We start from the raw sequence: 24,637 nt of genomic DNA on the forward strand, positions 1-24,637 counted from the left end.
ACGCGCATGCGACACTCTTTGAGTTGCAGGCGTCCATAGGTTACGGTGACCGCTTTCGATCAGGAGGACCGTATGCTTGTTTGCCACCGACGTAGTATTAAAAAAAAAAAGAGAAAAAGTCCTGGATTCGAACCCAGTACTTCCATGCAAATCATGCGAAAACACGTATTTACCGCAAGGCTATTTAAACAAGCTGTCGCCGCGTGAAATTGTCGACTAGAAGGAATACAAGAACACTGTTTGTATGTGTGAGTGGTACTTAAAAATAGTGTAAAATAGTAAATTTATCTACATTAAGGGGATTAACGTTACAATGAGAAGTTGAATGTATGTTGTAATACGTCAATTTTAATATTAAATGTTCGCGAAGCTTAATTGAAAGTATATAAATGCCTGTACGACTCCACAAAAAAAATAAGACCGGTAATTTGCAGATTAACGCCATCTAACGCAGCCTGAGCTTCGGGTAACCTAGGCGAGCCACCTTAAGGGAATGCCAAGCCAAATTAAATTACGATGAGACTGAAAGAATTGTCCAAACTCGAAATAGTTGAAATTTCATAAGGATAGTTGATGTATGTTGTTTTGTTTCTTTCATTATTTTGTAAGTATTATACTTAGTTGTAGGCGTAGTCACATTGACCAAACATTCAAATCTGTCAACCGGTTGAATCGTACTTTGGCACAACGTATGTTATTGGTTGCCGCGATACAGGCATGCCTAGTGCGGTTACCAATGTTAATCAACTTGTAATGTACTCTTTACTTAATAAATATTTTTTCATTTTCATTTTTTTAATTTTTCATTTCATAGAACTTACTATTCTTCTTCCCCTTGATGTTGAGCTGAATGTCGTAGAAGGTCTCGACGCGTGTGCTAGACACGTTGACGTTCTTGCACTTGATGTATGACGTCATCTTTCCCTCGAACAGACGAGGTACCGTGCCCTCGACGCATGTGCCCTTCATCTTGCTTTCCAGTTTGTCGAGTAGAACCTAAATTTAACAATATATGTCAAAAGTCGTTTCAAATAATGAAATTCATATTTAAATCCATTAACAGGGTGAATGTTTAACTGAGTTAAATCATGATGTTGTACCCTTTATCTCATGTTTCGAGCAGGCGTATAAGCATGGTCGCGCGAGAAATGATAAAACATCTAGCCCCTATCGCACTAATTGTAAGTGCGATAGGGACGGACTGATGTTTTATCGTTTATCGCGCGACCATGCTACCGGTTCAGGTTAAAGCAAGTGTACGAAAGCGAGAAATTAAAGTGCTTCAATGAAATTTTGAGTTATTTCTCCTTTTAGCAGCCTGATCGACGTCACTCCGCAGAGAACTATGATTAGCAGTAACAGACGGAGTTGATGCAATGGATGCCATCCTGCGTTAAAACCCGGGAAGTATGTTTTCTATGTACTTTAATATATATCGTTGTCTGATTACCCACAACAAGTCTTGTTCTTACCCTAAGGCATTGTACTTACCCTAAGGAACTCTTGGACGTCGTGCTGCATGAAGGAGTCGAGCGTCTCCCAGCCGAAGCTCTTCGTGAGCTTTTTAGTCCCGACGGGCTTGTCCGAAAACTGGAGCTCGTAAAATACCCGCTGCAGGGCTAAGGCGACGGATCTGGACAAAAGACACTTTGATGTTATATTTTTCATATGTATTGGACTAGAAATCGATGGATAGATCGAAAAGTGGTAAATAAATTGCACTGAGGGCCGCTATTTTGCTGAGCAAATTGGCTAGGATGCGCCAGCACGGACGTTTTCCGCGCGAGACAACTGCCTGACGAGGCTGTCCGGTCAGTGTGGACCCATATACTGATTATGTATGTTGTAAATCATTGTTACATAAGCCGACAATGAATTATAGAACCTAAATTCGATTATATAACCGTAAAATTACATATAAAATGAAAATTACATAAAAATTCAATGATAACAATTACCTTGTACTATCGTCCGACTCCGTAGGCATTTTGTAGACTGCCTTCCGTAGTTGGTTGGTGAAGTAGAGGGTCTGCAGAAGGGAATTCATGTAGCAGGTCGCACCCTGGTTCTTGAGACCTGTAGAAAATGTTAGAATTAATTTGTGCATAGGTATTAGGTACATATGTATATTGATCGACGTCAGAACTACCGTACAAATTGTTTTAAACCTTAATCGTTATTAAGGGTTAAAGGTTGCGCTTTTCCCGTGTGGTGATGAGTTAAGAATTTCAACACCCCAGTTCCTTCCGTGGGTGTCGTAGAAGTCGATTGTGTGGGTTAAGTTATGGTATAGCGATAGGCTAGCAAACTGTCATCACAACATCAAAATTTCGGTTTCTTTCAACCCATTAATTGCTAAAAGTGGCACTGAATTGAGCAGTTTCATGATCTGCCTGCCCTTAAAGGGAATTCATGCATGTATGTCAAAGTGTTCACACGGAGAATAAGAAAAAAGAACCCTCTGGGTAAAGAACAGTTTTTTGAATATATTTCTCTGTGTCAAGACGCATGTCTCGTTCGATGTGTTGCCACCCTGTCACACTTACGTACGAAATTACGAATTTACAAGTGCCATAAGGGGACAACACGTCAAACATGGTTCACGGCAGACAACAGGTTAGATTTTATAATAACGTCATCAACATGCTACTGGTGAAATTTATCAATACTTTTAATTAATTTCTGATAACAGTGATTAAACCTAATCGAAATTATAGAGTATGTATATAAAAAACATCGTCGAGTTTGGTGAATCACCGTGCCATTTATATACACTGATGACGAAACGATAACGAGTGTGTAAACACGCCTCGACGTATTTAGACACTACTAACTCTTATATCCATAATGATTTCTAACAAGTTTATAAAAATAAAATTGATAAGATTGAGACTGAGAAATATTATGAAGATCCGAAGAGCCGTAATAAGTATGGAGTATTTTACCAACATGGCCGGCTAGAGAATGAATATAGAGGATTTTTGTCAAAGTAAAATGTGTAGTCAAGTCAAGTTGCATTTACTACGAAGGAGTTTCGACATAAGATTAAAACGTTTAGACCCTCGACTTCTACGCGTTCTACACTTTCATAGTGTTGCAACAGTAAGTTAAGTTAAGGTAAGTTAAGGTTCACTTGTCCAACATGTTGGACAAGTGAACTTACCAACATAGCCAGTAAGTTTCTCGGAGTCCCACGACACGCCGTGGGGCGCCTCAGCAGTAACGTGCACTTCAAGAATGATGAAGTCGTCCTTTATGTAAGCCCTCTCTATATCCAAAACGTTCCACATCATGATTCCTCATATTGTTGGACAAATAAACTTACCAACATAGCCGGTATGTTTCTCGGAGTCTCACGACACGCCGTGAGGCGCCTCAGCAGTAACATGCACTTCAAGAATGATGAAGTCGTCCTTTATGTAAGCCCTCTCTATATCCAAAACGTTCCACATCATGATTCCTCATATTGTTGGACAAATAAACTTACCAACATAGCCGGTATGTTTTTTGGAGTCCCACGACACGCCGTGAGGCGCCTCAGCAGTAACATGCACTTCAAGAATGATGAAGTCGTCCTTGATGTAACCCCTCTCTATATCCAGAACGTTCCACATCATGATTCCTCATATTGTTGGACAAATAAACTTACCAACATAGCCGGTATGTTTCTTGGAGTCCCACGACACGCCGTGGGGCACCTCAGCAGTAACGTGCACTTCAAGAATGATGAAGTCGTCCTTTATGTAACCCCTCTCTATATCCAGAACGTTCCACATCATGATTCCTCGTATTGTTGGACAAACAAACTTACCAACATAGCCGGTATGTTTCTTGGAGTCCCACGACACGCCGTGGGGCGCCTCAGCAGTAACGTGCACTTCAAGAGTGATGGCGTCGTCCTTGATGTAGCCCTTCTCCGGGTCCAAGACATCGTTCCACGCCATGAAGTGAGAGAAGCCCCAGTCATTCTCCTTACTGTTGGAAAATAATCTCAATGTAATATTATGTACTGGTTTTGCTGTCGCACTGAGAGAGAATGCCATACTTAGGGTTGGATATGAGAAATGTTATTTTTGATGTTTTTTTTTATGGTGTTGATGAAGAATTTTTAAAAATGGGAAGGGATAATCCTGTACAACTATGAAATACTTTACTAAATAATTTTGATTTTTAGGGTTCCGTAGTCAACTAGGAACCCTTATATGATAGTTTCGCCATGTCTGTCCGTCCGTCCGTCCGTCCGCGATAATCTCAGTAACCGTTAGCACTAGAAAGCTGAAATTTGGTACCAATATGTATATCAATCACGCCAACAAAGTGCAAAAATAAAAAATTGAAAAAAATGTTTTATTAGGGTACCCCCCCCCCCCCTACATGTAAAGTGGGGGCTGATATTTTTTTTCATTCCAACCCCAACGTGTGATATATTGTTGGATAGGTATTTAAAAATTAATAAGGGTTTACACTCAGTTCAGCCTTACTTGTCCAATCATGTAAACAAACACTGCTGGAAAACATTATCTCAATTTTCTCTGGAATTACAAATTAACCATCACTTAAAATGTTATTATACACTTAAATAAACTCACGAAGTATTGAAATCAATCAAAAAACAATTGAATTGTATCATTTCTAGAACGATTTTCATCAATAATTGTAATTACGAACGGATGACATAAAAAACTCCTGACATTACGAAGTCTAGATTGTCTATGAGTCGCAATGTTGGGATGACAACTTATCGTTATGAACGATCGATATTAACGTTAGAGTTTGTATAGCTTGGAAAAATGCGTTGATATTAACTACAATAATTTATCAGATTTTTAACCAACTTCTTTACGTAGAAGGAGGAGGTTCTGTATTCAGTTTCGTATTTATGTTTTATCAGGGGCGGCTCACTCCGCGATTCTATCGCCTCGCTACAAGTACATGCCGGCGGCCGCGAGTTCGCGGCCCATTCAGTGGTGACGACTTTCGCGCGGCGCAGTAGAATTCAATGTCGGCTGCTCGCGTGCGGTCCGGTTGTTAATGTAGGTAAGAATTTAGAATGGCGGCATTTTGTGAACATTTAAGGAGTGAGCCTTCTGTACTTGTACTATTATATATTCTGTGGTTTTATGTACTTATGTTCACCGTTCACTCCGAGAGCCATGATCCGATTTTAATCATGTTTCTGAAGAAAGCGAAAGTGAGACAAGCCTTTTTCACAGGATTATTGCAAATGTGACGAAAAAGAATTAAATTTTGGTTTTAACATAGATATTTTGCCCACCTCTGTGGGTGCATGCGACAGACATGGCCGGCCCAGTCCCATTTCAGCTTGGCAGTCTTAACTCCAACATCAGTAATGCCTGTTTTGGAGCGCAGCGTAGAGTTACGGATTCTGTCAATCCGTTTTACTCCTAGTAAAACGCCGCCGCCGGTTTGGGTGCCGCAAGACGGGCGAGGATCTGGCAGACCTAGGCGGAGATGGCGGGATGACCTGGACGCATATCTTAGCGACTGGCCGGAGATTGCTCAAGACCGTGACGGATGGAGATCCATGGGGGAGGCCTTTGCCCAGCAGTGGGACACCATGTAGGCTATTAATATAATATACATAGATATTGTGTAACGTAAAATTGAAAATCCTCTGATGACGTCAGCAGCGAAATTATCGTTAATACATCATTTTATCGACACTTCCAATCCCTAGTAATTGTCTTTGACCATATTTGACGTTTCGTTTGTTTACTATATTGGACAAGTAAGCCTGAACTGACTTTACTAAGATCGTTTTTTGATAATATAAATATTTTCGGAAATAATCGCTCCTAAAGGAAAAAAAAGACCCCCCCCCCCCTCTAACTTTTGAACAACTAACTTTAAACATATGTTAAAAAATATGAAAATAATCACAAAAGTAGAACTTTATAAAGACTTTCTAGCAAAATTGTTTTGAACTTGATAGGTTCAGTAGTTTTTGAGAAAAATACGGAAAACTACGGAACCCTACACTGAGCGTGGCCCGACACGCTCTTGTTGTTAGAATAATATTAGTTATTCAACGGCAAAATATGTGACTTTCCACGAGCAAATGTACCTAATAGCTGTCGGTGCTTATGTTGCGTAACAACGCTGAAGTGTTGAATATATTGACATGCCATTGATAATAACGTAAGCGCCAATCACCTACAACAATATTTCTACGTTGACAGGTACACTCTTCTGCGGTTTTACCTACCTTAGGTTTCCTAACTGAAGCGATTAAGACCATTCAAAATAGATGGCATACCGGTACAGTGCCCAGATTAATCCGTTTGACGCGTGATTTATAACCTAGTTTTTAAGGTTTCTTCTTGGAACTTTAGCGCGTGATCGCTAGTACATGTAAGTTTCACAACTAACGTAATTTTAAAGTCAACTTTACACTTGGAACAATAATGAAACTCACCTGTAGAACAAATGCTGTATCTTCCTAAAACACGGCTCATAGGACCTATGCGAGATGAGTCTCAACTCCGCCATGCGAGATGAGTCTCAACTCCGCCATGGCGTAACAAGACCAGCTAGAAGATTCGCTCTCCCCGTTACATTGGAGGAAAAAACCAAGCGATGTGTGCTGCTGCCGGTCGGGCTTGAAGAGACTCAATTTTATAGTTGAACAATAATGAAACTCACCTGTAGAACAAATGCTGTATCTTCCTAAAAAACGGCTCACAGTCCGGCTTATGCGAGATGAGTCTCAACTCCGCCATGGCGTAACAAGACCAGCTAGAAGATTCGCTCTCCCCGTTGCATTGGAGGAAGAAACCAAGCGATTTCTGCTGCTGCCGGTCGGGGGAGGGCGCTTGTCTCGGCATGACCATGATCTTCCAGGGCAGGTTGCGCACGTAGCAGGGTGGGGACAGGACAGAGTCCTTGAGGCTCCGGAAGTTTTGCACTGTGTAGCGGAAGGTCGCTTCGGACCGCGCTTCGTCGTCCTCCATTTCGGTGTCTTGCTGTATGGGCAAAATTTTCTGTTTATTCATCACAAAAATAAAATTCAGGCCGCAATTTAATTTTAGTCATCTGTAATCACCGCCATTTTGCATGAAAAAACAGTATGAATCTTTAACACATGCGCAAAATAGCAGTTCAAATATTTGATACGTTTTTAAACCGTGGCCATCATCGTTTTCCGCTTTTCAGCCATGTTGTTAAACAAAATCACTATCTAAAAGCAAGAGATAACGAAATATGTAATCAGTAGAAAACCGGACCTACTAAATATCACACGTTAACCATTAATCTCTACCTTTTAAGTAAATCAAAAGATGGTAGAGAATTGATTAAAAATATAAATATTAATAATTATTTATTCGTGTCAAACTAAAAATACAGATGGATATAACATTATTATTGCATTACACGTTGGATAAAGTATGCGTCACACTTTGGCAAGTATGTCAGTGTGAGAGTGAGAGTGACAGATATCTTATCCTCGTGGATAAGTGTTACGGCCCAGCCACGACATTGGTCTAAGCGCGACAGCGGTGAGCGGAAGCCATACGTGCGAATGAAAAGTCCCATCGCTGTGTCTCGCTCCAATGTATGGCCGCCGCTCACCGCTGTCGCGCTTAGACCAATGTCGTGGCTGAGCCGTTATGCTTCCAATAACACGCCGGCGGGTCTTCCGTTGGAGTCGTTAGCGATTGGATCACAGAAACTTTTTACACACTATTTCAATAGAAGACTAAAAATAATGAGAAAAAAAGAAATATACTCACAACCATAGCTGTAGATGTAGTCTCCTGGTTCTTCATAACCTCGCTCATGACCACCTGATCAGTGGACCATTTCATAAGAAGAGTCTCCGTCTCGTCGCAATCCTTATCTGTGGCGGTATCTACGGTCTCCACTGGAACACACAATACTATCGTTACTCACCTGACGAATTTTGTTTATCAGATTGCACGGATAACGTGTGATAAAGTAAACAATAACAACGATTCATTCAAGGGCTTCGGTTGACACTTCTGCCAATAGAAGGATGACTTACAACCTCGCTAGTTAGATCAGCTATTACTCTAGGATCATCTTTAGTTAATACTACTCCGAAAATTTCAGTACCTACACTAATATGTACTTGACAGATCTAACAACTACATGTAAGTAAAAATAGTGGTATTGAGTTAGCACAGGGGTCTCTATAGTTCTTGACCCAAGGGCCACAACGTTGGGATGTATGGAATTTGTATTTTTTCCATATTTTTATTTTAGATACATACATACATACTATCACGCCTGTATCCCATGAAGGGGTAAGCAGAGCACATGAAACTACTCAAGTTCCAGTGCCACTCTTCGCAAAAAGGGGTTAAAACAAATCGAAAATGTGACATTGCAGTGACAGGTTGCCAGCCTCTCGCCTACGTCACTATTTAACCCATATCCCACAGTCCCCTTCTACGACACCCACGGGAAGAAAGGGGATGGTGAAATTCTTAACCCGTCACCACACGGGTAACTTAGACTGAGTATTTTACACTGGATATTTTAGATAACTTTATGCAAACTGCAAACAAAAACTATTTTTGAATCATATTTTATATTATTCATGAAGCTTTCAATTTTGTATGGGAAGTGTAAATTGACCTTTAGTATCCAGCTTTGGTGAAGTCATTTAGGATAAATTATCACTCTTTATAAATATTCAATTTCCTATGAGTAACCTTACACAATAAAAAATAGTTAACACAACTTCACATAATAAATATGGTATTCCTTTTTATTTCTAAAAAGAGAAATGCTTAACTCTTTATCTAATGACTGATATGACACTAATTGTCATATTAGACAATATCATATTAGACAATCAATAGAGAATTGAGTCCAGCCAGTTGTAAACAAGTTGGCCAAGGAGGTCTTGCAAAATTTTGGAATTACATCTTTTTTCCAGAAACAAAATATCTTTCTTCTCTTATTTCTAATACATATAGAGGTAGGATCTCTACAAATATTATAAATGTGAATCTGTTTGAGATATTTTCGAGCCTGGGGTAATTTTAACATTATGCAATAATTATTTATCCATGATCAATTATCATCATTAAGATTGTATCATCTTAGATTGCTCCATTTGTACTCTATCTTTAATTTTAACCCCTCTTTCAACCCCCTCCTTAATTTTTATTTTATATTTTTAAGTTTCAAGTTCTTAAATTTGTTGCATCCTTCATGCATCACTTTTGTTGCTATTTTTTGTTGTCTTAATCATAATATGAAATTTTCTGTTTGCCTTTTTGTTATTCCAGCACATTTTTAATTCATCATAATTTTGTTTATGCATGGTTGGTATTGTGATTTCACATCTAAATAGATTTTGGCAATAATGAAATATAATAATAATAAATTGCCTGATGAAAATGCTCTATGTAAATGAGAAAGAGTCAAAACTTAATTGGCGTATTGTAATTATTACCTCTACCTGCATCTGCATACACCAAAAGTTGCCAAGATGAAGAAAAAATGGTCCCCCATTCAATGGAATGTGGGGGGGTCTATGAGGAACATGGGTTTTACCACAGAACTAGATTAAGGGGCTGACAACACCCAATTGCGTAAAATTGATGTTTCTTGCGCAGTTTTTTAAGACAAACTTTTAGTCTTAGTAAGGCAAGTAAATTATATGTTATTATTCATTATATTTCAACGAACATAGCCGTACTCGATACATTATTTAATGAAATCGGTTCAATAGAAAATAATTAGAAAATAATTGCAAAGATTGGTCTAGCTAGAGTTTGTCATTAAACAGTTCTGTGTCGTTCAATTACTCACTTAGCTGTCTTTAATTAATATTACAATAACAAAAATATACATATCTAAAACACTAACGAAACATTTTGCACAAATAATGCATCTTTCTATTTTTTTAAATATTTTTCCGCACTTTTCGTACCACTTTTCGTACATCGCACTCTCACTTACTCCCATACGATTAGACAGTGTACGCTAGCGTCAAGGCCATTGGGTGCTGTCAGCGTCTTAAGATAGAAGAAACAAGTTCATTTATTTGTATAGGGGCTGAGCGTGTCAGACTTTGTACTGAAGTTGTTAGTTTCCTGTGATTTTTAAATATGTCTCAGGCCCTTCTGTGTTCATAATTTTTGTGTTGTTGAAATTAAATATCTCGTAACGAGGCATTTTTAATGTTTATGTTGACTTCAACTTATAAAAATTTACTCCAGAAAGCTGCAAGCCGCCATGAAAGATGGACAAACTCAGTGGATTTTACTGAGTTCATTTGACAATTTTGACATGCTAAGTAGATATGTTTGCTTGATCTATGGTATATATGACATCTGTGGGTTTTTCTAAAGGTATGATACCTATTTATTTCCATACATTGTTATTATTGTCTACTAAAATTGTTTGAGACTTTATAGGAGCCTTATTTCACATTTTGATACTTAATTTCCTTTTTAAAGGTTGTTGCTATTTGGAGGTACAATCATATACAATTTAGTACCCAATTATCCTCTTTGCTTCGTCTTCTAGATTATAAATAAACACAATGTAGTTTCACGCAATGCTGGCCTGTAACACTGAATTTGAGAGAATAGAAAAAAGAAATATTCAAAAGCGTATTGACATATGACATTTCCATCATTCACAAATTTTCAGTGCTAAACGTAACACTTTTTTCTTTCTTTAAAAGCTTTTTTTTCAGCGTAAAATTAATTTTATACCTATAAGTATGGGGTAAAATAAACCAAAAGGATCGGCAACCCGAGTATCCACTGCATAACATAATGGAACTTAAACAAGAATAGAACAATATCACAAATTTATACAATTTCCAATCAACGTAAAAGGTCAGTCTTTTTATATTTCAGCAATAAACATCTATTTCAGCAACAAATACATTAGCTACAATGTATTAATAATAAAATATATGAAATCTTATGCTTGGATGAAATTGGAATAAGTGCAAAAGTATACACTTGATAATTCTCACGTACACGGTCAGCACTGCGGGCAGCTTATGGGGCTGTCACTTTGCTTACTAGCGTGGTTAAATATGCCTGGATGTAATTGAAATTACAAAAATATACAACTTGACATGGCTCACGTGCATTGTCGGCACTGCGGGCAGCTTTTGGGGCTGTCACTTTGCCTACTAACGTGAATTCAATACTATGCCTGGAAGAAACTTAATGACATGACAAATATCTGCAGTTTGACAGTTTCTCACGTGTATGGTTCGTAATGCGGGCTGCTTCTGGGGCAGTCACTTTACGTTCTGACGTGAACCCATACGAGCACTGCGGGCAACCTGTGGGGTTGTCACTTTGCCGTCAAAGCCTGTTGCCGTTATGAAACCCTCTCATCAGGTGCATAAAAGTCATCTATGTCATGATCTATCGATATAATACTTACAGGCGAGTTGCGCGGCGATGTTTACTCGATACCCTTATGAGGATACTAATCAGCTTGAAACCATAAGAACGACCTTTCATTTGCCAGAACAATCAATGAGCCCCACTAATCCGCCGACCCGTCCATCATCGGAACTGTCCCCACCGGCAACTCCAGGCATACCACTGCAGACATCCGAAGCACCTACACAAGCAATTGAGCAACAAAAAAAAAACAACGGCCACCGCTTCTGCACCAGATGTTCCTGTACCCGATACACCGGAAGTAACTTTGCTACAAGGAGATGAGACTCTAGACAACACTCTTAACTACTGGGTGAGGATCCGACACTAATCCAGCAATATGAAAAAAAAATTCAAACCGATTGGACAAAGCCTCTACAGTGCATTGCGACTAATGGCTTGACCACGGAAGCTCGCAAGGAACTATGTGACAGACACTTACCTCCTATAAACTGCAATTTGATTGACGCTCCAGAACTTAATCTGCAAATAATAGCTGCGGTCTCGGATGCAACAGTTAAGCGAGACAAAGGTATACAATTAAAACAAACAAATTGGACGAGCAATATCATTCGTTGGCGAGGCTCTCAGTACTTTAAAGTAGACAAGACCAGATATAAAACTTCCTCCTTCATGGATGCCTGCCGTTTACTTTGTGATAACCAAAGCCTAGACTCAATCACACGACGAAACGTTATCCTCTACAAACTAAAAAAGATATGAAAGTACAAATACAAAGACGAACATAGATAAATTTCTATTTGGCTCGGAACATTCCGAAACATGTAAGACTGCAAAATCCATATCTAAGTCGGGAGCCGACCTGAAATTACCCATGTCATATAACAAAAACTTTGACCCTAAACATAATTTAATCTGGAAGGCTTCTCCTCCAAGTCACAGGCATCAGGAGATCAAGAAGAGCAGGGAGCCTGCCCCTTCCAGGAGTCAGCACGCGAGCAGCTCGCGCCCATCGCGTCGAGCGTCCCGCCACAGGTACTTGCTTCGCCGCTAGCTGGAACACCGGTGAGTCACACAGGGAGACTGTCCCATTTTATTATCAATGGTCACTGCCGACACGAGATCCAGTGACGTTATCATGGATAGCCGGATACTAGATAATTACACAACGCCCGGTGGTGCAAGTTCACCCTCCCAAAGAAAGAACCTTTCCTATTAATGAAAAGCTTCTATTTTTGAATGTAAACCATGTACTTAGTGGACAATATTTATCACCTATATTTTTAATCCCAAAACCAAATGGTAAACATAGATTTATCCTTAATCTTAAAAACTTTAACAAATTCATTGGCACAGAACATTTTAAACTGGAGGATTTAAGGACTGCCTTAAAACTGTTTTCTGAGAGATGTTTCATGAGTACTCTAGACCTTAAAGACGCTTATTTTTAATGTAAATGAAATTCACGAAAATATCTCCGATTTAAATTTAATACAAAATTGTATAAATTTAATGTATTACCATTTCGCCTTAGTACTGCTCCATTTGTATTCACCAAAATAATGGAACCAGTCACGAAATTGCTTAGAACTTGTGGTTACATATCCTCTGTGTATTTAGATGATTTTCTCTTAATAGGACGAACATATAATACTTGTTTGGAAAATATTTTAGCTACAAAACAACTTTTAACATCTTTAAGATTCATTATAAACGAGGAGAAGAGTAACATGATACCCAGTACTAAGTGTAACTGTTTTAGATTATATAATAGACACTAAACATTTCCAAGTCACTTTGCCTGATGACAAAATCATAAAATTAAGAAATAATTAAATCTTTATATTGATTTTGCTCGTTTAATCGGCTTGCTTTACGTGTCCTGCGGTAGAGTACAGTCTCTCTTTATGTTAAAGAATTCGAAGGACAAAAATATCTCAGCTCAATGAACGATCCCGATGACTTTGAAAGATATATGAATATTCCTCAGTCACTAAAAGCAGACTTTGATTGGTGGTGTCGCGTCGCGCCATAACCAAACCTAAAAACAAAATTAAATATGACGCCTACTGCTTGGAAATTTTTAGTAACGCCTCTACTTCGGGATGGGGAGCTGCATGTGGAGAGGAAACTGCAGGTGACCACCTGCCTTGGTCCATAGAAGAAAACCACAACCATATCAACTTTCTAGAAATATTGGCAGCCTTTTATGGCTTACAAACCTTTGCTAAAGGTATGTCAAACCGCCAAATCTTACTTCGTACTGTTAACATGACAGCAATTTCTTATATTAATCGAATGGGTGGTATGCAGTTTCCTTACCTCAACCAAGTAACAAAGAATCTGTGGCAATGGTGTGAGACACGGAATATTTCAAATCCTCGGAGAACACTTTAGCAGACGTGGAATCGCGTCGCTCTCACTCAGATTTCGAACGGGAACTAAACAATTTCAGTTTCAATACGATTATCAAGACATTTAATATACCGGAAATAGACCTCCTTGCCAGTTATTTAAACAAAAAATGTCTTGCATACGTGTCTTGGTACAGGGATCCACAAGCATTTAACATAAATGCATTCACCATTCCAATAGAGTAAATTCTTCTTTTACGTGTTCCCCACTTTTACGACGATTCTAAAAACGACAAGAAATCATAAGAGACGAGGCTACAGGTATAATGGTAATCCTTTTATATTTTGGACCTAACAGCGACTTGATCATATCTAATTTCCAACGATCGCAGCGTACACTACCGAGTTACCGTAGTTACCGGAATCTTGTCCGGGAGTCGCTACTAAGACGGGACCCCCGTCATCCATCAATATAATGGTTGCCTCCCTATCTGATAATCTTCTAAAAACAATACGACTCTTGCTTAAAGAAATGGTACAGTTTCTGCACTATCAATAACTTAGGGGGGGGGGTATGCTACGGGTCCCATTGACCTTAGTAGTGGAAAATTTCGCTGGCTTGGTTGAAGTCTTGGTTGCTCAGTTGGCAGAGCGCTGGAGTATCGATCCAGAGGCCGTGAGTTCAGGCCTCACCCAAGGCAGACATTTTCCACTGTTAAATACCTATATTAATTTTTCTTACTCAGTTATATGAAGCTAACGCTCAATATGATACTTTAAACAGCTGTAGGTCCGCTCTGTCCCTGATTTTAGGCGCACATATCGGCAGCGATGATCGAATTAAACGCTGCTTTAAAGGCGTTTATAAAATACGCCCGCCTTTACCGAAATATAATCAAACATGGAACACTTCATTAGTACTAGATAATCTAGCATCCTGGTTCCCCAATCAAAATCTTCAATTAGATCAAGAACTAGAAACTCGTCACTTTGCTTACGCTCACAGAGACCAAACTTTGGCTAAACTTCTTCTAAATAATGTTACATTTCATACTAATGAAATCACTATTAATATTCCAGACCTCATTAAAACCTCCAGACCGGGCACAGCCCAACCTATGTTAACTTTGCCGGTTTTTTCGGGAAGTACCTGAAATCTGTCCGGTTAATACTGTCTGTTCACATAGTTAAAACCAAATTGTTACGTGCCAACCACGATTCTCTTTTAATAAATCTTTAAAAACCCCATAAGTCCGTAACCTCGTAAACGATAAGTCGTTGGATTCGACAAATTTTGGGAGAATGCGGTATAGATATTACCTTGTTTACCGCGCATAGTATGCGACCTGCAGCAACCTCTAAGGCGTGTAGCTTAAAATTTAACCTGGACTTAATAAGAAAGACCGCGGGATGGAGCGGCTCTTCAACTATATTTGTTAAATTCTGTAACAGATATACTAATGGGACAAATAACTCAACCTTTGCCAAAACTAATAAATATGTCTAATGGCTTTATACTTATGTAACTATCCTAATGTAAACCAAAAAATTGTGCTCGAAGTAAATTAATTGTTGTTTACTGACTTGTTTCCTTCCTTTTTTGTTCGATATTTCACGATTTCTCTCAATATCTACATTGTGTTTATTTATAATCTAGAAGACGAAGCAAAGAGGATAATTAATGATTAAACGAACTTACCTGAAGTGAAGTTCTATCATAATTATCCGAGTTGCTTCGTCGAATAGATTAGAATCCCGCCCTCCCGTTCATTCTCAACCCCATCGTGAAATATCGTCAATACACAAACACACCTAACATAGGTAAGGGTGGACTGCATATTTAATTATGCATACAGGTATGCACTTATATTAAATATGGTTATATCTCTGAACTAAATGATGGAAATGTCATATGTCAATACGCTTTTGAATATTTCTTTTTTCTATTCTCTCAAATTCAGTGTTACAGGCCAGCATTGCGTGAAACTACATTGTGTTTATTTATAATCTATTCGACGAAGCAACTCGGATAATTATGATAGAACTTCACTTCAGGTAAGTTCGTTTAATCATTAATTTGGTCCCCAGATTTCATTTCTTTTATGATTTTATATAAATTTTTCCTACCCATGTATAGTACAGTTTACATAATAAATATAATAATGTACAGAATTATACATTTTAGATTCACATGTCAGCAACACTTTAAAATACAAAACCTTGACTTAATTCCCAAATAGACCTGGAGACTGGAAAACTATTTTAAATTACTATGTAGTTTAGTATTTTGAGTGGATTTGGCTTTGGCTATTTGACTACACAGCCAAAAATATTATTAAAAAAAAAACAGGCACATAACAATATGCAGTCCTCCATGCCTGGGGGGGTTGCTGCCAGGGGGCTATTGCTTCATTCCATTGGATATAATTTATGAATTATTTATAAAGACTGCAGTTCTAATAATTGATCATGCTCATGGTGTTTTGGGACTAGGGTATTTCGGTGTTAAGCTATTTTGAATTTATGTTTATATGAGAATATGTGTTTTTGACTTTATGTTGTACTGTGTAATAGGGTAATTTGAGTACAGGTTCAAATGAACTGGAAACAATTTGTTGACACTTATCACATCCTCTGGGAGCTTTTGCCATTCTTTTACTAAAGAAGTAAATAAAATAATAAATAATAATAAATCAATTTTAATTCAGGCAAAAAACCCATATGAATGACATAAACAAACATCAAAGTAAAATAAGACAATACTGTGTATAAAACGTGTAAAAATACAAAAAACAATAATTAAGTTAAAATACAATATAATAAAATAATTAAAAGCCAAGCATTCATAAAGAAGTATCTATGAGAATTGTTTTATTCTGCAAGAATTCTAATAAAATGACTTTTATTGCACATGAGGCATAAACACTCTTCAGGCATGAAGTGGCACTTATTATTATGTACCTACTATGTTAAAATATGGACTAACTACAGACCAGCATTATACTAACACATTAACTGCCAAAAAGCCACTAAGTGGGTAAATTTTATATTGAAGGAATATGGAACACAAATTATTAAAATACCTATGTGAACTGTACACATAATTATTTTCATTTCTACATTAAGGCTCAAACTACAACGAATAAGATACCTGTATCAATAACTGACCACACAAGCTAACTATTTGTCATCATAATTATAAAGGTATCCAAGTGCCGTGAGAATTAAATGTGTAACTAAATCGTAAAACATGCAGACAAGCTCCTTTTTTGTACTGTACTATTCACAATACACATTGTATTATATACAAAAAAAATACACATTATTGACATGCACTGGTGTAATAATTCCTTTAACATGTGTAAGGATCACAAGGATGATATGTAAAGTTTAGTAAAGTATTGAATTAAAACACAAAGTGTTCTAAAATTAGAAAGTATTGCAACTCAGAGGACGACTTGCAATTTTAGAACAAAGGAAGATGTACATGTTTATGCATGCACTTAATACAAGTAAACAACCAAATGTTCATGCTACCATCACCAAGTACATGACATGGACATCACACAAACAAATGGTCACTTTCATACCTGCCAATACTATAGTTTAACTATGTTTGAGGTTAAGTACAGTATAAATAATTAACATTTATGAACCAGAATGACAAATAGCCCATGTTTAACCTTTATATCTCACAAATAGAACAAAACAGCTACTTTGAAATGACAATGAAGTTAATTTGGCCATTAACCATTGAATAATATAAGTGCATTTGAATGATAAATTAGGCCTACTCCATACGTCATTAGCGTGCCAGACAAGCTTGCAAGGGTTACGATAGATTTAGTGGTAGTACTGACCGTCTTGTGTCTCCATCTCCTCCACTTGGTTCACATTAGTGTCGTGCTGCCTGTCCGCAGCAGACGTGTGGTTCATGTTAGCCGGGCGCGCCACGGGGGACTCTCGCCCACGACTCTTCGATATTTCCTGGACAGATTCAATATTGAAGCAACTCAACGTGCGACGCTCATTACACAACCCACGACCACCGAATTTTGCACTACACCTACCTACCAGGGGATCGCTCCCTTTGGATTTCCTGAGGAGTCGTTGACAGAATCGCAACGGACCACTTCGTTTGCTCTCAATCCTTTCGTCTTGCACTGCTGTTTTTTGATATTAAAGCGCTCTGCGCCGAAGTAACGTTTATAAGCGGCGCGGCCGTCTGCAAAGATCAACACAAGGGCCCGACGTCGCTGGTACGCTAATAGCACATTCCTAATATTTTAAGCATCGCCAGAATTAATCGATTACTGCATTATACGGCCGAGTAAAAATGTTCACTAAGGTATCCAGTATTATAATTATTTACGCGAAAATAAACAAAATGGTGGTTAATTTAATTTCTGGCTTCGGATGTGTGGCCCGGTTTGATCGACGAATGCACCATTTTCTCATTCTCTCACATTCACCGTAGGGATGGCCCCTGTTCGATGTCTTTCGGTACTTAAACCGACTCTACACGTTAGTTAATTTATGTTTCGTCCTATAGTGAACTTGCTCTTTCTTTATAAAAAGAAAAGTGACGACTTGAGAAATAATCTCTGCTATGGAATAAATCGTGTAAGCGTCGTCTAACTTATAATCGTCGTTAAAAAATGTGTCTTAAATAGATTAAAAAACTTGAATGTTGCCATAACATAATATTTTCCTCAAAATTAAGTATTTATATAACAAATAAAATAAAGCTCTTGGTTTTGATTTATTGTGGACAACAACTATAATTAGGTTTTACAGTAGTATTAATTTTCAAAATAAAAGTTACTTATATTGGAGTAACAGTTCCAGGTGGTAGTTTGTGGTTTCACGCCACTAGTGTTTTTTATTGTATCGGGTAATTTGGCTTCGTGAAATTTGGCGGGGAAAAATTTGTTTATGACAACATTTTTTTTAAATCATTCACTCTATGATTATCATTCAATAATACCACAATAATACATTCTTATCATTCATTCATTACGTACTGTCAAAGATATGTCAAAAAAAGTCAAAGTGATTGAACGTTGGATCGAACGTGAATGTTGGCCTGTAGAGTAAACAAAATATTTTTATAGAAATCATAAACTAAGCGATGTCTTAAAACAAAGTGGGTCAACATACAGGATCTAAATATGTTTCCTACAAATCATAAAACCATTTTCGTTCTTGATCATACGCCATACTTCGGCATATCGTCGGACAATCCAATAGACTTCGATGTGTCTAAAAGCCGGGGCCCTGGCTATGTTCCTTTACCGCCTGTATGTAAGTCTCTATGGACTTGCAGTGTGGAAGCGGCAGTTGAATACTGCCGAATAGTATGGGATCTATTTCCTGAAGGCAAGCTGGTAAGACTTGATATTTTTAAGTAATAATTAAGTCGGAGCCTCTAGAGGTTATTTACACCTTGCTCGTACTATATTTGTAATTACTCCAATTGGCTTCTATATTTCAGGTCAGATTTGTTGTCAGTGATTCTGCAGCACACATCCTCAATACTTGGGTTACAACACAACAGAACTTAACCCATGTAAGTAGTTGTTAAATAATTTATGTAGGTACTCATATCAATCTTCTCTACAATATTACATACCAGTCTGTTCAAATTTGGCACCACCTTTCCCCTTTTATTCTCCAAGTTATTAACAGTCAGTTGCCCAACTTTCCTCAGATCCTAAATGGCTTATGCCTTGTGGGAGCTGTCCGACAAGGCGCTGGAGGTGATGTCGTGGGCCTCTGTGCCGCCATTGAAGCCCTAAGCGAGCCATCACCAACACAATCTGCTAGACCAAACTCGGAAGCACTTTTCCAGAATAGGTAACCTTGATTGTAGACAGAATTTGTGGGATATTTCTGTAGAATTAGAATATGTTGTATATTTGGGTCTAAGTTTATATCGTCGGGGATAGTGCAATACTGTGTATCTAACAAAACACATAGAGTTCAACACTGGAACAATTTACAAGGAAATTGGAACTTATTGACTTTGTTAGTTACGCGGTATTGCACTATCCCCTACAATATGTGACATTTTTTATCAAAAGGATACATTGATGGTTGTCAATAAGATTGGGATTAATGCCTTATTTATATGTTAAAATACTAGATCTTTGACTTTCACTTCACTTGAATTTTTTTAAATACTCTAAGTCAATATTTCAGAGTATGACATAACTAAAAAGAAAAATTGTATAGAGCATACATACTTTGTTCAAAACTGATTTTATTAAAATAAAAAAAAGTTTTAATTTCTAGTAAGACAGTAAAATATTACAGAAATTAGAAAATGTATACCTTAACTATTATAGATGTCACACCTGAACCCTTTATGAGGTAAAGGCCTCTTCCAGTTGTATCCATTTGTTGCGGCCTTGAGCCAGTCCAGTTGACCCCAGTTATTTTGGTGATGTCATCTCTCCATCGTGCCACTGATTTTATTATACCTTGCTATTTCAGAGGTCGAATAATCTGCATAACCAGCGCAAGAGATGATGACTCCATAAGGAGTCTGGCAGAGATAGCATTGAATGCTATCATCCAACAGAACAAGAAGGCTTCCAGTCAACCCAGTACCTCAGAGTCGACCAGTACTGCGCAGCCACAGTAAGTAGCAATGATATACATATATAGCTCCTTCCTAGCTTTATTGCGTTTTCACATTATCCGATCCGATATCAGATGTAGAACCAGTATGGTATGGGACATTACAGTCGCCATCTCGGATTTTTGCCATTGAAATCCTTCCAACATCCAATATTGGATTGGATAATCCAATATTGGATAGAAAACGGACTTGTTGCAGCATTCATTGCACTAATCCCAACATTTGGCATGGACGCTAGTTTACATCCCGCTTTATTTTTTTAGTAAGATTTGACTGATCTTTTATTTACTATGTAAAGTCTACCCATCTCCGTAGTAAATGGAGCTGCACAAGTGCACACATAGTGATTGAAGAATGGGCATTCGGATTTATATTTAAATGCTCTACTAAGTAATATAATAAACTAGCTTTTTCCTGCGGCTTCGCTCGCGTTAGAAAGAGACAAAAAGTAGCCTATGTCACTCTCCATCCCTTGAACTATCTTCACTTAAAAAATCACGACATTTCGTCGCTTCGTTTTGCCGTGAAAGACGGACAAACAAACAGACACACACACTTTCCCATTTATAATATTAGTATGGATAATAATAGAAAGCGCTTTATTTCCTGTTATTATGTACAATGAAATCATTGCTGTTTGTTAGTAATTGTTAGTTTTTTCTCTAGTTCTAATGTAGTTTTAAACCCTCGACGCAAAACCGACGGGGTGTTATAAGTTTGATGTGTCTGTCTGTGTGTATGTCTGTCTGTCTACGAGTATCTGTCTGTCTGTCTGTCTGTCTGTCTATCTGTGTGTGTGTCTGTCTGTGGCATCGTAGCTCCCGAACGGATGAACCGACTTAGATTTAGTTTTTTTTTGCCTGAAGGCTGAGTTAGTCGGGAGTGTTCTTAGCCATGTTTCATGAAAATCGGTCCACTATGTCGCGGTCGGGGGTTTTTTCAAAATTTTAATTTTGTGGTTAGGTTATTGTTAGTGATTACATTTATATTTTAGGTAAGTTTATAATTATATATTTTGATAAACAGGAACCCCTTAGGTGAAGGCCTCTTCCAAAGCTAGCCATTTTTGTCGGTCTTGAGCAATTTTTTGCGAGTTTGGTGAGTTTTTTTGATGTCCTCGTCCCAGCGTGCAATTGGTTTTCCTTGTCGGCGCTTTCCAGCAGGACCTTTCCATGTCGTAACTGATTTCGTCCACCTGTGGTCCTTTAGGCGCGCTACATGTCCAGCCCATCTCCATTTTAATTTCCTTGCCTGGCTGAGAGCATCCATTGTTTTTGTTTTAGCTCTTATTTTGTATATTTTATATACTACATAATATGTATATCTTATATCTACTATACTAAGTAATATGTTACTACATATATCTTTTCAGTTTATATTTCATTAAATATGTAACTGGGGGAATCAACTCTTTCTTACCTGTCATTGCCATGGTTACGGTCCCCTGAGTCACGCGGGTTTTATGCAAAACTATGCTACTTATGCATTTTCTGGTGATAACAAGTCCTTCCCTAATTTGCCACCTATACAAACATGGACTACATGCATGCTTGCATAATTTCAGTAGCGTAATTTTGCATAAAACCAACGTGTCTCAGGGGACCGTAACCATGGCAATAACAGGCAAGAAAAACTTGACTCACCTAACTAGTGATTCTTTGTGATGACAAATAGATTATTGCAGATATATTGCTGTCTAATGCCATGATGTACCTAATATGTTTTAAACTTAACATCTAATTTTAAAATTTTCAGGTCCTACCCTATTCAGTATTGCCATTTAGTAATAATAAATGTTACTCCAGAGAAAGCCGAAATCAGAGTGAATAACCAACCTTTAACAGAGGTAAGACTGTAATACATAGTACATATATATTACATTACAATACGAGTGAGTTTCCCGTGTGGTGACGGGTTAAGAATTTCACCACCCCCTTTCTTCCCGTGGGTGTCGTAGAAGGCGACTGTGGGATATGGGTTAAATTGTGGCGTAGGCGAGAGGCTGGCAACCTGTCACTGCAATGTCACAGTTTCGTTTTCTGTCAACCCCTTATTTGCCAAGAGTGGCACTGAAACATGAGTAGTTTCATGTGCTCTGCCTACCCCTTCATGGGATACAGGCGTGATTGTATGTATGTTGTATGTATGTACAATACGAGTGCAGTAAAGATATAGTTTGAAACCAGTGACAATATATTAAAACGCGTTTTAAATGGATCGATGGCCTGTGTGGTGACGGGTTAAGAATTTCACCACCCTCTTTCTTCCCGTGGGTGTCGTAGAAGGCGACTATGTGATATGGGTTAAATTGTGGCGTAGGCGAGAGGCTGGCAACCTGTCACTGCAATGCCACAGTTTCGTTTTCTTTCAACCCCTTATTTGCCAAGAGTGGCACTGAAGCTTTAGTAGTTTCATGTGTTCTGCCTACCCCTTTATGGGATACAAGCGTGATTGTAAATATGTATGTATGTACATAGTACATATATATTCCATTACAATACGAGTGCAGTAAAGAGATAGTTTGAAACCAGTGACAATAAATTAAAACTCGTTTTAAATGGAGTAGAGTTGCGAATTACCTCTTTGATCACACGTTATCGGACAGCTCATCATCCTCCTTGCGTTATCCCGGCATTTGCCGCGGCTCATGGGAGCCTGGGGTCCGCTGTGACAACTAATCCCAAGATTTGGCGTAGGCACTAGTTTTACGAAAGCGACTGCCATCTGACCTTCCAACCCAAAGGGTAACTAGGCCTTATTGGTTAGTCCGGTTTCCTCACGATGTTTTCCTTCACCGAAAAGCGACTTGTAAGTATCAAATGACATTTCGCACATAAGTTCCGAAAAACTCATTGGTACGAGCCAGACGTTATCGGACACCTAATGGCTCTTTAAAGTTTCCACATAAGTACCTAAGTACTACTTTGCGCACTAGTGCGGAAGCGCCACATGTACCGTAAGATTATATTTTTATCCACGTGTTATTAACTGTCCGTTACGATTAAATATGTGTACTAAGATAAATCTATTCAAATCACGATTTTTATTTTGTCCCTTTTCTGCCCTTACGTGTATTCTTTTTTTTAAATTACAGTTTCTTTAAGTCGCAAATAAGTTAAGGGCGCAAATAATCTGGATATTTGCGCCCAGTGGGTAAAAGCGTCTGTTGATGATATTTTCTAACCAAACTATATTAGAAATACGGTCGCCATATAAATTTTGAGAGAGTTTGGTGACCATACTTAGAACATAGAGGGTTGCAATACTTCTAAAATGTTCCGTTTAGTATACATCTTCAAAAGATACATTTAATCCAACAGACGCGAATACATCGGTTGACATATGGGTGAATCAACTTTTTCTTGCCTGTTATTGCCATGGTTACGGTTTACGGTCCCCTGAGTCACGCTGGTTTTATGCAAAATTATGCTACTTAAACTATGCAAACATGCATTTTCTGGTGTTAACAAGCCCTTTCCTTATTCTGTCACCTACAAACATGGACTACCTACATGCCTGCTTGCATAATTTCAGTAGCGTAATTTTGCATAAAACCAGCGTGACTCAGGGGACCGTAACCATGGTAATAACAGGCAAGAAAAAATTGTTTCACCCCTATACAAAAGAAAACATGGTTTTAATATGCTCGCCACGCTCATTTCAGATGGGGAATGGACTGATGGGTGTCGAAGTAATTGTATCCAGAGCCAGCGCGCTGGCAACACTGCTCGGCCGGTTAGTGTTGCCACATTACAAGCTGGTCACCACCACTGTCACCGGGATACCGATGAAGGTAATTGACCTCTAACATCAACAGCAGCAACGTCTATAGAGTGCGCCACTTCTGCAAATGGCTAGTAAGTAAAGCCTGACAAGATTTTATTTGACCGACTAAGAAAGTTATCTAGTTTCGTCAATAACTCAATAGATCGCGTTATAACAAGATCGGATTAGCCAACCTGATTGCCATAAATTCAACCGTATGAACAGACATATATAACTCCGTATAGACAGATAAAGTCTAAGAAAAAAATGTACGCCAGTACCATACAGAAAAAGGTACAGTGGCCTAGATGGCATTACACCATTGGGGTACGCTCAGCTAGATGGCGCTAATATTAATATTTGACATTTTAACACATATCAAGCTAAGAATATGGCCCATATTGTCAAAACTGAGGTTCAAAACTTTTAAGCCTGTGTCAAGAGATGGCAGTCTATGCACTGTGATTACACATTTTACTTCGATAGTAACTCTCTATAATACTCGA

General features: G+C 38.2%; 2 protein-coding genes across 8 annotated transcripts in view; one reads left to right on the top strand and one right to left on the bottom strand.

Moving 5' to 3' along the window:
• LOC125233696 (ubiquitin carboxyl-terminal hydrolase 7) overlaps positions 1 to 18,214 on the bottom strand; it is a 42,797-nt gene extending 24,583 nt beyond the window's left edge. For 3 of the 7 annotated variants that reach the window (XM_048139788.1, XM_048139786.1, XM_048139785.1), the window contains exons 1-8: positions 17,794 to 18,212; positions 17,584 to 17,710; positions 7,752 to 7,882; positions 6,664 to 6,983; positions 3,812 to 3,975; positions 1,959 to 2,076; positions 1,492 to 1,633; positions 822 to 996 (exon numbers count right to left, since the gene is read on the bottom strand). In XM_048139788.1, the coding sequence (XP_047995745.1) occupies positions 822 to 996; positions 1,492 to 1,633; positions 1,959 to 2,076; positions 3,812 to 3,975; positions 6,664 to 6,983; positions 7,752 to 7,882; positions 17,584 to 17,659 (1,126 nt within the window). In that variant the 5' untranslated portion in view covers positions 17,660 to 17,710; positions 17,794 to 18,212. The other 4 variants (XM_048139784.1, XM_048139783.1, XM_048139787.1 and 1 more) reach the window with 4 other exon arrangements.
• Positions 18,215 to 18,880: 666 nt separating this feature from the next.
• The window catches only part of LOC125233556 (protein asunder), a 37,310-nt gene continuing 31,553 nt past the window's right edge, over positions 18,881 to 24,637 (top strand). The window contains 6 exon segments of the mRNA XM_048139610.1: positions 18,881 to 19,110; positions 19,218 to 19,292; positions 19,434 to 19,579; positions 20,219 to 20,365; positions 22,122 to 22,212; positions 24,031 to 24,159. Coding sequence (XP_047995567.1) covers positions 18,895 to 19,110; positions 19,218 to 19,292; positions 19,434 to 19,579; positions 20,219 to 20,365; positions 22,122 to 22,212; positions 24,031 to 24,159 — 804 coding nt within the window. The 5' untranslated portion in view covers positions 18,881 to 18,894.

This window comes from Leguminivora glycinivorella, chromosome 14, assembly GCF_023078275.1.
Source record: "Leguminivora glycinivorella isolate SPB_JAAS2020 chromosome 14, LegGlyc_1.1, whole genome shotgun sequence".
NCBI lineage: Eukaryota > Metazoa > Arthropoda > Insecta > Lepidoptera > Tortricidae > Leguminivora > Leguminivora glycinivorella.